This window comes from Danio rerio, chromosome 14, assembly GCF_049306965.1.
Source record: "Danio rerio strain Tuebingen ecotype United States chromosome 14, GRCz12tu, whole genome shotgun sequence".
NCBI lineage: Eukaryota > Metazoa > Chordata > Actinopteri > Cypriniformes > Danionidae > Danio > Danio rerio.
Window position 1 is genome coordinate 17,336 of NC_133189.1, and position 12,665 is coordinate 30,000.

The 12,665-nt window shown below is 43.1% G+C and overlaps 1 protein-coding gene and 2 long non-coding RNA genes across 5 annotated transcripts in view; 1 reads left to right on the forward strand and 2 right to left on the reverse strand.

The window, feature by feature from the left end:
- The first annotated feature begins 2,886 nt into the window (after positions 1–2,886).
- Positions 2,887–9,435, forward strand: LOC141377631 (uncharacterized). The gene is made up of 2 exons (XR_012390070.1): positions 2,887–5,954; positions 6,081–9,435. It is a non-coding gene; the product is annotated as an uncharacterized lncRNA (long non-coding RNA).
- On the reverse strand, positions 5,765–9,435 carry LOC141377632 (uncharacterized). The gene is made up of 2 exons (XR_012390071.1): positions 6,097–9,435; positions 5,765–5,968 (listed from the first exon to the last, which is right to left on the reverse strand). It is a non-coding gene; the product is annotated as an uncharacterized lncRNA (long non-coding RNA).
- Positions 9,436–10,546: 1,111 nt separating this feature from the next.
- The window catches only part of gpc2 (glypican 2), a 9,235-nt gene continuing 7,116 nt past the window's right edge, over positions 10,547–12,665 (reverse strand). For 2 of the 3 annotated variants that reach the window (XM_073921392.1, XM_073921391.1), the window contains exons 8-11: positions 12,162–12,305; positions 11,952–12,088; positions 11,651–11,823; positions 10,547–11,551 (exon numbers count right to left, since the gene is read on the reverse strand). In XM_073921392.1, the coding sequence (XP_073777493.1) occupies positions 11,274–11,551; positions 11,651–11,823; positions 11,952–12,088; positions 12,162–12,305 (732 nt within the window). In that variant the 3' untranslated portion in view covers positions 10,547–11,273. 3 annotated transcript variants of the gene reach the window in all.

Genomic DNA, 12,665 nt, shown 5'->3' on the forward strand with positions numbered 1-12,665 from the left:
TAACCCTAACCCTAACCCTAACCCTAACCCTAACCCTAACCCTAACCCTAACCCTAACCCTAACCCTAACCCTAACCCTAACCCTAACCCTAACCCTAACCCTAACCCTAACCCTAACCCTAACCCTAACCCTAACCCTAACCCTAACCCTAACCCTAACCCTAACCCTAACCCTAACCCTAACCCTAACCCTAACCCTAACCCTAACCCTAACCCTAACCCTAACCCTAACCCTAACCCTAACCCTAACCCTAACCCTAACCCTAACCCTAACCCTAACCCTAACCCTAACCCTAACCCTAACCCTAACCCTAACCCTAACCCTAACCCTAACCCTAACCCTAACCCTAACCCTAACCCTAACCCTAACCCTAACCCTAACCCTAACCCTAACCCTAACCCTAACCCTAACCCTAACCCTAACCCTAACCCTAACCCTAACCCTAACCCTAACCCTAACCCTAACCCTAACCCTAACCCTAACCCTAACCCTAACCCTAACCCTAACCCTAACCCTAACCCTAACCCTAACCCTAACCCTAACCCTAACCCTAACCCTAACCCTAACCCTAACCCTAACCCTAACCCTAACCCTAACCCTAACCCTAACCCTAACCCTAACCCTAACCCTAACCCTAACCCTAACCCTAACCCTAACCCTAACCCTAACCCTAACCCTAACCCTAACCCTAACCCTAACCCTAACCCTAACCCTAACCCTAACCCTAACCCTAACCCTAACCCTAACCCTAACCCTAACCCTAACCCTAACCCTAACCCTAACCCTAACCCTAACCCTAACCCTAACCCTAACCCTAACCCTAACCCTAACCCTAACCCTAACCCTAACCCTAACCCTAACCCTAACCCTAACCTAACCCTAACCCTAACCCTAACCTAACCCTAACCCTAACCCTAACCCTAACCCTAACCCTAACCCTAACCCACCCTAACCCTAACCCTAACCCTAACCCTAACCTAACCCTAACCCTAACCCTAACCCTAACCCTAACCCTAACCCTAACCCTAACCCTAACCCTAACCCTAACCCTAACCCTAACCCTAACCCTAACCCTAACCCTAACCCTAACCCTAACCCTAACCCTAACCCTAACCCTAACCCTAACCCTAACCCTAACCCTAACCCTAACCCTAACCCTAACCCTAACCCTAACCCTAACCCTAACCCTAACCCTAACCCTAACCCTAACCCTAACCCTAACCTAACCCTAACCCTAACCCTAACCCTAACCCTAACCCTAACCCTAACCCTAACCCTAACCCTAACCCTAACCCTAACCCTAACCCTAACCCTAACCCTAACCCTAACCCTAACCCTAACCCTAACCCTAACCCTAACCCTAACCCTAACCCTAACCCTAACCCTAACCCTAACCCTAACCCTAACCCTAACCCTAACCCTAACCCTAACCCTAACCCTAACCCTAACCCTAACCCTAACCCTAACCCTAACCCTAACCCTAACCCTAACCCTAACCCTAACCCTAACCCTAACCCTAACCCTAACCCTAACCCTAACCCTAACCCTAACCCTAACCCTAACCCTAACCCTAACCCTAACCCTAACCCTAACCCTAACCCTAACCCTAACCCTAACCCTAACCCTAACCCTAACCCTAACCCTAACCCTAACCCTAACCCTAACCCTAACCCTAACCCTAACCCTAACCCTAACCCTAACCCTAACCCTAACCCTAACCCTAACCCTAACCCTAACCCTAACCCTAACCCTAACCCTAACCCTAACCCTAACCCTAACCCTAACCCTAACCCTAACCCTAACCCTAACCCTAACCCTAACCCTAACCCTAACCCTAACCCTAACCCTAACCCTAACCCTAACCCTAACCCTAACCCTAACCCTAACCCTAACCCTAACCCTAACCCTAACCCTAACCCTAACCCTAACCCTAACCCTAACCCTAACCCTAACCCTAACCCTAACCCTAACCCTAACCCTAACCCTAACCCTAACCCTAACCCTAACCCTAACCCTAACCCTAACCCTAACCCTAACCCTAACCCTAACCCTAACCCTAACCCTAACCCTAACCCTAACCCTAACCCTAACCCTAACCCTAACCCTAACCCTAACCCTAACCCTAACCCTAACCCTAACCCTAACCCTAACCCTAACCCTAACCCTAACCCTAACCCTAACCCTAACCCTAACCCTAACCCTAACCCTAACCCTAACCCTAACCCTAACCCTAACCCTAACCCTAACCCTAACCCTAACCCTAACCCTAACCCTAACCCTAACCCTAACCCTAACCCTAACCCTAACCCTAACCCTAACCCTAACCCTAACCCTAACCCTAACCCTAACCCTAACCCTAACCCTAACCCTAACCCTAACCCTAACCCTAACCCTAACCCTAACCCTAACCCTAACCCTAACCCTAACCCTAACCCTAACCCTAACCCTAACCCTAACCCTAACCCTAACCCTAACCCTAACCCTAACCCTAACCCTAACCCTAACCCTAACCCTAACCCTAACCCTAACCCTAACCCTAACCCTAACCCTAACCCTAACCCTAACCCTAACCCTAACCCTAACCCTAACCCTAACCCTAACCCTAACCCTAACCCTAACCCTAACCCTAACCCTAACCCTAACCCTAACCCTAACCCTAACCCTAACCCTAACCCTAACCCTAACCCTAACCCTAACCCTAACCCTAACCCTAACCCTAACCCTAACCCTAACCCTAACCCTAACCCTAACCCTAACCCTAACCCTAACCCTAACCCTAACCCTAACCCTAACCCTAACCCTAACCCTAACCCTAACCCTAACCCTAACCCTAACCCTAACCCTAACCCTAACCCTAACCCTAACCCTAACCCTAACCCTAACCCTAACCCTAACCCTAACCCTAACCCTAACCCTAACCCTAACCCTAACCCTAACCCTAACCCTAACCCTAACCCTAACCCTAACCCTAACCCTAACCCTAACTGACCAGATTTTGTTTAGGGTTGTGTGTTAAAACTGTTTTATGTTCTTCATTTACAAAACATCTGGTTTTAGGGTTAAGTTTGAGGGAAGGTTGTTATTTACAATTAGGTTTGACTTAAGGGTAAACAAGGTTTAGTCAATTGTCCTTCAATGCTTTAAGAAATGATTTGTTGCTCTGAGAAGTTTAGGATTGGTTGAGAAACCCTTGTAGTTAGTATAAGGTGTAAGACAGTGGTATATTTTGGTCTACAAAAAAGTAGATGAGGATTCAAACTGCTGGTTAAGAATGCAAGAAAGAACTGAACATTGAATAATCTTGGTGAAAGATCCATCATTGGTGTGTGGATGGGAATAAAATGATGATTCAAGTGACATGGTATCCAAGTAGATGACATCGATCCAAGATAAGGCTAGTGTTCGAAGAGAGAGAGGGGGGGGAAAGGGATAGTTAAACTGTTAAGAGTTTTCAAAGACTGCACTAAGGAAATCCAGATGACCAAGATGTAGATACAAATGAAACCATGATGCATATGAAAGATTCAATAGATGATCTGACATTAAAATATCCATATAAATCAAACTCCTTTTGGTTGGGTTAGAGCAGTTTCAATTTATAAAACGTATGAACATGATCCAAATACATGCCAAGCTTACTGTTGTTTAGGGGTGGGGGTTGGTTAGGGCTGTATCATCCACATTAAATTTAGTTACTACCGATGTTAGGTCATATTTGCTGCTATTTTTCTACTTGACAGTTCGGAATGAGGAACCTAAGGATGTTTGGCCTTTTTAGGCCATGCACTGCCAGCCTTTCTGGCCTTCAGGTTCACACACCAGTCTTCAGTCCATCCCCACAGTCCATATGGGACAGGACAGAGGTGAACAAAGAGTTAGGGTTCATCTTTAAGTTAAGATTAAATTGCCATTTTTTCCTCCCCTTTCTATAGATCAAAGCTTCATCTAAACTCATTTAAAAGCAAAGAAAAAAAGAAACCCTTGTCGTTACGTGTAGGGGTCAGGGCAATATTCCAGTCCAGAAAAAGTAAATTCACTATTCAAAATGCTGGGTACTTATGATCAAAGAATAGTTGTTTAATTAATCCCTACTTATAGAAGATTCCTAAAAATTTGCAATAGCAGTCACTTAGCCTCTTTAAAAAAATGCTTAATGCTAAATTAGAAAAAACAGGTTTTAAAGAGTCTAATATTCTATCAAAGATGCTTTAAAAAAGGTCATCTGCTTAACTTTTTTTTAACAAAGAAATAACTGCTTTCCCACTATTATGCCAAACTGTTGTACGAACCCTTCAGTACAGTTAGTGGTTTCTCCTCTGAGCCTGAAACCATGTAGCACGATTACAAACTGTTCTCAGCCTGGAATTCTAAGCATGGTTAGACAACCGTGCTGAGAGATTATGCGTGTTGATGTCAGGGCTTAATGTTTGAATACTTAACAGCCATTGTTTAAAACAAGTGTCAAACTCAGTTCCAAAATGGCCGCAGTTCTGCACAGTTTAGTTCCAACCCTAATTAAACACACCTGATCAAACTAATTGAGTCCTTCAGGCTTGTTTGAAACCTACAGGTAAGTGTTGGAGCAGGGTTGGAACTAAACTGTGGAGGGCTTCAGCCCTCCAGGAATCTAGTTGACACCCCTGGTTTAAAGGGTTATATTTTACCATCAACATGTATAATCAACTTATAGATTGTAATAAAGTGTCATTAAAGTGCCCGCTCACTTTTGACAAGGCCCATCCAAAATGTATTTCTGCTATTGTAATACAAATGCACTGTTGCATTAGTTTAATTTTATGTTAAGTTCAGAAATCTTAAATACTTATTCCCCCTGCAAACATTTTCAATTGTTACATGTCATTTCCCCTCCAAATTAAATTTAGCCAGAGGCGCGCAACATGACCTCTAAAAAAGGGTGCTGTAACATTACCTATATGCAGCACCACTATATGAGAGCGGCATAGCAGTGTTTCACTTGGTTGCTTTTGTTTTTATTAACTTGAAAGTTCTCAGCTATTAAGTTTAATTGAACGGAGCGGTTTACATTGAATTAAAGGCAACTACTGATGTGTTGTGTAAGGTTTCAAAGAGCTGTTGCAGCATGAGTGGAAAATAAAACCATATTAGTGCTGCCTTGTCTAACAATAGTTTTAAAAGGGTTTAACCCATAGAGCAGTATCTGGAAGAGAAGTAATAACTCCGTTATTTCATGGACTTGTTTTATACATGGTTTATTTTCTAACCAGTCATCTAAAATAATGAAATAGCCTATTATTTTATTAATGGGGAGTTTAATTTGATTGACATCCTGAGCATTAAGACCTTTAATTCGCCTGACTGACGCAAGTTTTGCACGCAGCACTGTATTTGGTAGCACAAATCTCGCTCTGATCCAGGAGAGAATTAAACCAATGACTACATGCAGACTTTCCTACTGTGCATCGAATAAAGCAAATAAGAAATGCTTATCATCGAACCCTATGGTAGAAAGTCAACTTTCAATAATTTTTTTTTTTTACTTTGCTCTAAAGCTTTAGTGGCACTGCTGTCCAAGGTACTGTTGTGTGATGTCTTAGTCTATATATGCTCTAATAAACTAGTCACATCAATTAATTTAATAAATGTCGGCATTGCTCTCAAAATAATCACTAGGTTTTGACATGCTAATAAATTCAGCATTTCAGCAGTAGGCCATTGTGATTTAGTTATACACACGTTTGACATTTATGGGGCTGTGTAACACTTTCGTTTTGTTTCCTGATCTTTAATATATACTGGGTAGCTATGCAAAAATTTTCTAAAAATGTCAAGCTGATAAATAAATCTTTATATCCTGATGCATTTTCAAATCCGTTTATTTCACTTGCTGCATTCATTTAATGTTTGAATACTTAACAGCTATTGTTTAACATGGGTGTCAAACTCAGTTCCAAAAGGGCCGCAGCTCTGCACAGTTTAGTTCCAACCCTAATTAAACACACCTGATCAAACTAATTGAGTCCTTCAGGCTTGTTTGAAACCTACAGGTAAGTGTTGGAGCAGGGTTGGAACTAAACTGTGCAGGGCTTCAGCCCTCCAGGAATTTAGTTTGACACCTCTGGTTTAAAGGGTTATATTTTACCATCAAAATGTAGCACGTTATAATCAACTTATAGATTGTAAAAATTAAAGTTGAGTGCCATTAGTTAAAGTGCCCGCTCAATTGACAAGGCCCGTCCAACATACATTTCTGCTATTGTAATACAAATGCACTAGTTGCATCAGTTTAATTTTATGTCATATTCAGAGATCTTAAACATTTATTCCTCTGCAAACATTTTCAATCGTAACATTGTCATTTCCTCTCCAAATTAAATTTAGCCAGAGGCGTGCAACATACGACCTCTAAAAAAAAAGTGCTGTAACATGTACCTATATGCAGCACCACAATATGAGCGGCATAGCAGTGTTTAGTCACTTGGTTGCTTTTGTTTAACTTGAAAGTGTGTTTTAGCTATTGAGTTTAATTGAACAAATGGAGCGGTTTACATTGCATTAAAGGCAACTACTGATGGGTTGTGTAATGTTTCAAAGAGCTGTTGCAGCATGAGTGGAAAATAACTGTATTAGTGCTGCCTGGCCCAGTTTGGCACAAAATTGAGCAGTTCCATTTAGAGAACGATTCAGCGAGTGGAAAAGCAGCTAAAGTTTACGAAAAATTTTAATCTGGATGTAGAGAATCTCATAGCACAGAAACAGCACTCCTAAAGGCGCATTTATACTTCTGCATTAAGCACACGAGTATGCTTCAGCACAACCTGTGCATGGTTAGAGCCCTTGCTGTGGCAGTCCGACACTGATGCACACCTCAATGAATAGAGCAAGCTGTGATTGGTCAGCTTTGTAGAGCTGACAAGTGTGCCCTAAACTAGTCCTCATCTTCAGTCAGTAATTTGGGGGCTATTTCTGACAGCAACCTGTGTAAGGCCAGAATAAGCATATGTAAAACTCAATTTCTTCATCTTAATGTTGCCAAACTTTGACGAGCTATCAATAACTGATGCAGAAAAGCTTATTCATGCTTTCATTACCTCTCGGTTAGACTACTGTAATGAGTTACTAGGCGGATGCCCTGCCGGCCTCACTAACAAACTGCAGCTGGTTCAAAATGCAGCTGCTAGAGTACTTTCTAGAACTAAGAAATCACATTACTCCAGTTCTTTCATCGGTGCACTGACTCACTATTAAATATTTAATTTACAATGTTATTGTTTACCTACAAAGCCCTCAATGCCTTAGCTGCCCAGTATTTGAGGGAGCTCCTGGTGTATTACAGCATGAGATTAATTCAAGACCCTAGTGACCCACGAGTCTACATATTGATCCTGAAGGGTCAGTCTGTACACCAGCCGCTGACCTCTCCCATCTGCAGCTTCTCCACAATGGAGGTCCACCATTCTCCAGCCTCCGGTGCCCAGACTGCAGCTCTGTACAGGAAGTTGGCCAGAGGAGAAATGGTCATGTCCAACTGAGCCTGGTTTGAGGTTATTTTTCCCCTTTACTTTGGTCGGTTGGCAAACTGGCTCACTTGGTTTGGGGCTTGTGTAGTTGAGCATGGATGGATTTTTCTTGATTGTTTTTACTTTCAGCAGTGAAAATTAAACACCGAAAATAATCTCTGAAAACTGAGCCGATTTAAACTTCTCATACCTGATGCGAAAATAAAGCATGCACATCCTCAAAGATCCTTAGTCCAAACAGTTGTAATAGAAGTTTATATGAATGTTCAAGAAAATGAAGCAGATAAGGGAGATTCCACTAAGGAAGAATTCATTTATGCAAAGAGTGAATGGGTCATTGAGAGATTACCAAGGTAAACCCATATGCCCGGAGCACTGAGCTGCCCAAAGAGCTGATTTATTGTGAATAAACCTCAAAGCAGCTGCTGGGCAAATTATATTGAGTTTTAAGGTTCTGGACAGATTTTAAACCAGTCATCAGAAATATCTCCCAAAGGGGTAACTTTATTATGAGACCACTGCAAATGACGGAGTACTGTCTGACAAATACATTTTGGAAATAGGTGTACAGTCTATGCCATTGTGTAGTTGGGAACTTCTACAATCACACTATGTGGGGAGAAAAGAAAAAAAAAGTTCACAATAAAAGCAAACTGATTTTCATTGCTTAAGTGAAAGCCTTAAAGTGAGGGCTTTTGTATTTGAAAGGATCCTCACTGCCAAAAGGAATTCTTGATACTTGAGATGTTTTCATTTAAATTTGAGATTTTTGAAGAGGAAACTGGAACAGGTAAAGTTGAAATATTTATAGGTGAAGGTCAAACTATTCCCATGAAATTGAGATTGTAAAAGTTTAGTGTGGTTACTTTCACTGAGAGGTTCTGGGGTTAGATGTTCTAGGAGTTACAGAAGATCATATTTTTGAAACATCCATATACACTACAGATGTTCTGGAGAAGGCATGTAGGGTTTTTTTCTGAAAAGTTCTGGGTTACAAGTTTAAGAAGAATAAACATTTTAAATCTTCCCATGGAGTTTATAAACAAATTTGAGTTATAAATTCATATTAAATCTTTCTATGTAAATAATGGATCTTAAAGAGGGAAAATCTGGTCATTCTGAAAAGTTGTAAGTTATAATTTGAGATTTGGTGTTTTAAAGAGTCCCTATGAAAGTTCTATTCTTATTCCTTAACCTTAATCCTAGTAAAATCTGAGGTAACAAATCTTCAGTAGTTCTCATGTTTGAATTGATGATTTTTGAAGAGTTCTTGAATGACTGGTGTAGGTGGTGTTGATGCACAATGTGCTGATGTGTGGAGGTGCTAATCACCAGTAGAAGACTGGGCTTCATTTAAGGCCTGTTCGCCCCCGGCCACCTTCCCTGCGTGCTGTCCAAGTGGACCCAGGGAGGCTGAATACTTACCACTCCCCCAAGTGACCTTTTGTTAACACCGCAAGGTTGCCCAGGTCACCCGAGAAGAGTCTGAAGATGTTTCTCTATGGGGCCTACTCTGGCTAATCCAGAGACTGGGCTCCCCAGAACCCCAGATATCTCCAGGGAACAGGAGAGCCCTTGCCCAAATCAGCTGAATCCAACAGGTAGATTCAGGAGTAAGAGTTGGCCATGAACTGGTCATTGCCTTCTCACTCCCTGCTGATTTTCTCCAGAATAATTCCAGTCAACATCCAGGGAATTAAATAAATCTAAAATGAATAAATAATTCCACAAATGTGACTGGAAGTATTCAAAGAGATATTACTGACCTCCAACTAATTCCTAGACTTGAAAAATTTAAGAGGCCAGGTCGAGGTTCAGTCTGGCGGATATATCTTTGTAGATATATCATGCTTCTACCAAACGACTCCTCTAAGGCAATGCAAGAACCAAGCAGACATCATCCTTACCAGGGATAACCGTTGGGAGCATTACCCTGAAGAAAAAGAGAGTCTGGGCTATTGACAAGGTGTTGAGACGCAGCATTTCGGCAATGGTGATGACCATTTTTTTGTTTGTGTTTTTCTTTGTTCTTGTTTGTATATTTTTATTCAGAATTTGATTATCTGATGTCTAGGTTGTTTTCCCATACTTTGATTATCATATTTAAGCTTATGAAGCCCTTTAAAATCGTGTTTTAATAGAGAATAGACCATATGCAAATGACTCATTAGTATTCGTGTTTTTTGACCAATCCTGTGTGTCCTCAGCTGAGTGTGCTTTCGGTCAGGTTTAATCCTTTATATCTCGGCCGTTTTTTAATGTTTTGGTTTTATTTTTTCTGCATTGTAGTCAGTTTATTGTGTAGAATAAGTGTTGAGCAAATAAACTGTTATTACTGATCAAAAATATTTCTGTGGGGTTACCGTTTATGAGGAGTACAGCTGATTTAGTGTGGTACTTTACAATCTGTGTTTACAGGTCAATGTCTTCTCTCAGGCAAACTGATTCATGCAGTTTATTGGAGATGATACTGCTCTAAAGATCATGTCAATTGTGATATTATCATACACACACACATCTCAGTAGTGTAGTTTAATTAGCATGATTCAACAGTGTACAAGTAAAGTAGAGAAAATACAGAAACAGTCTAGCAGCAAAAATTTAAGATCAGCCAGACAAAATGTGAACTCAATGGCTGGGAGTAAAGAAGATAGAGGGGGCAATGAAACCAATTTAAATGATTATAGTTCTGTGAGAGAGTTTGTTGAGGAATTACATACATTTTCAGAAAATGACATTTTAAAACACCTTTCATGTAGTAAATCCATAAACATTAGTAGGACATTAGAAGAGTCAAAGACCTCTTTCAGAGAATACTAAAAAAGCCCGGGCCCAGATAATATTGGTGGTAGGGTGCTACATACATGTGCTGAACAACTTTCTGAAATATTTCATTGCATCTCTTCAGTCTCTTACGTTGCAAAGAGTTCCTGAAATCTAAAAAGAAATCTGTTCCTATAGCCAAAACTAAGTTTCTGCGGGAGTTACATGATTTTAGACCTGTTGCCCTTACTTCATTAGTTATGAAGTGTTTCGAGAGAATTATTAAAGGTGAGATTTTATTGTATTCAAAGGATAGGTTTGATCGTTTGCAGTTTGCATTTAGACAGAGCAGGGGAGTTGAAGATGCTAATCTTCCACTGTTAAATTACCTGTTTAATCACCTGGAAAAGCCCAAGACCCATGCCAGATTATTGTTTCCCTAAACGGGAAAATAAAGTTGAGTCTGAGTCATCTTATCGACATTCTGACCACTGAATGCACACGCACAGGCACGCACAGGCGCACACACACGCACGCACGCACGCACGCACGCACGCACGCACGCACACACGCACACACGCACACACACACACACACACACACAGCAGATCATCAGCTCTACATTCATTATATCTGGAGTGATTTTACTCCTGCCAGTCATTGTGCTTGAACATGCTGAGTCGCTGTACACAAGGCTACATTAATCATAAATAATCATAAATAAATGAACTACATTCAATAAAACACTGACATCATATAGAGAAGATCAGCAGCTCCTCGTGAACATCAGCAGAGTCAGAACACAGAATACAGCACAGCGTGAAGAACAGAAGAACACTACAGAAGAGCACATGAGGAGAACGCAGCGACCGGGCCATCCTGCTGCTGCTGCTGCTGCGTGTGCGTGTGTGTGCGTGTGTGTGTGCGCGTGTCTTTGTGTCTGTGCGTGTCTTTGTGTCTGTGCGTGTCGTGCCTGCACACGTGTCTGTGTGCATGCATGTGTGTGTGTGTTACAGACACAGACAGAGAGTAAAGCAGAACATCAGAGGCAGAGCAGGGGAAGGTCTGAGCGCGTCTGATTGGCTTCGTCCATTTAGCCAGATTTTCTTTTTATTAGTGGGGGTGTCTTGAGGGCGGAGCCAGTCGTTGGGGCGGGGTCTGCCATGTGGACGGAGTGGCTTGTCCACAGGAGTATTTCTGGGTGAAGAGAATGAAGTGTATCCTGGCCAATCATCACTGAACCGCTCGCTAGCTCCACCCCCTGAGCCACTGCCAGGCTCCAGCTCACCTGCGCGCGCGCACACACACACACACACACACACAGGTGATGGTTGTGCTCAACAGTAATAGCAGCAGGTGTGTGAAACTCCTCAAACACAAAGCTCACCGTCTGTGAAGTGTGTGTCTCGTCCGTGCTGTGCGAGTCGGAGTGTGTGTATAGCCGCGCGCAGCTCCATCATTAGCTGCCGCGTGCGAGTGTCCGGCCGAGAGACGTCCAGCTCCAGCTCTGGGTTATTGAGCTGATTCAGCAGACCGTCAGCAGTGACTGCTGGCAGGTACCTGCGCGCGCGCGCACACACACACACACACACACACACACACACACACACACACACACACACACACACGATGTTATCGTCATACACACACATACTCACTCACTTTCTCTCTCCCTCTCCCTCTCTCACCTGCCGCGCGTCTGCCCGTTCCAGCACTGCTCCTCGTTAGTGACGTCTGCTGCTGTGTGTTCGTCACTGCAGATGGTGTGTGGGAGGGCCAACCAGAAGCCCCGCATCGGCTTCAGACGCGCCTGCAGCTCCTGCACCTGCACAGCGAGCACACGTTACCTGTGTAAGAGTGTGTGTGTAATAGTGTGTGTGTATGGTGTAGTGTTGCACCAGTTGGTCCAGGTCCGTCCCGGAGCCGCTGCTGGGTTTCTCCTCGGTTCTGAAGCTCCTGAATTTGGGTTTTGCATCTCTTTCTGCAGCAGAACGCTTGTTTCTGCCAGGAACTGGACGAGGAATCCCACAGCCCTGAAACACCTGAATCACAACCACACACACACACACACACACACACACACACACACACACACACACACATTACAGCATCACTAACAGACTGTCAGCGTTTGCAGCATGCTCTCCTGCTCTGTAGCTCTGCTTGGTTCTGTAAGCGCTACACTGAACAGATCAGCCGTGTTGTGTCAGGCCAGCTCTGCTGCAGTTGTAGAACAGATTAAACTGTCCAGAAGCGCTTCTCTGGGCTCGGAGGCGTCTGGGATGGAGCATCACACAGTGGAGACGTGTCCTGTGCTCAGATGAAGCAGTGTTTCAGGTGTTTCTGGGAGAAATGGACGCCAGACTGGATCATCCAGACTGTTACCAGCAACAAGAAGCCCG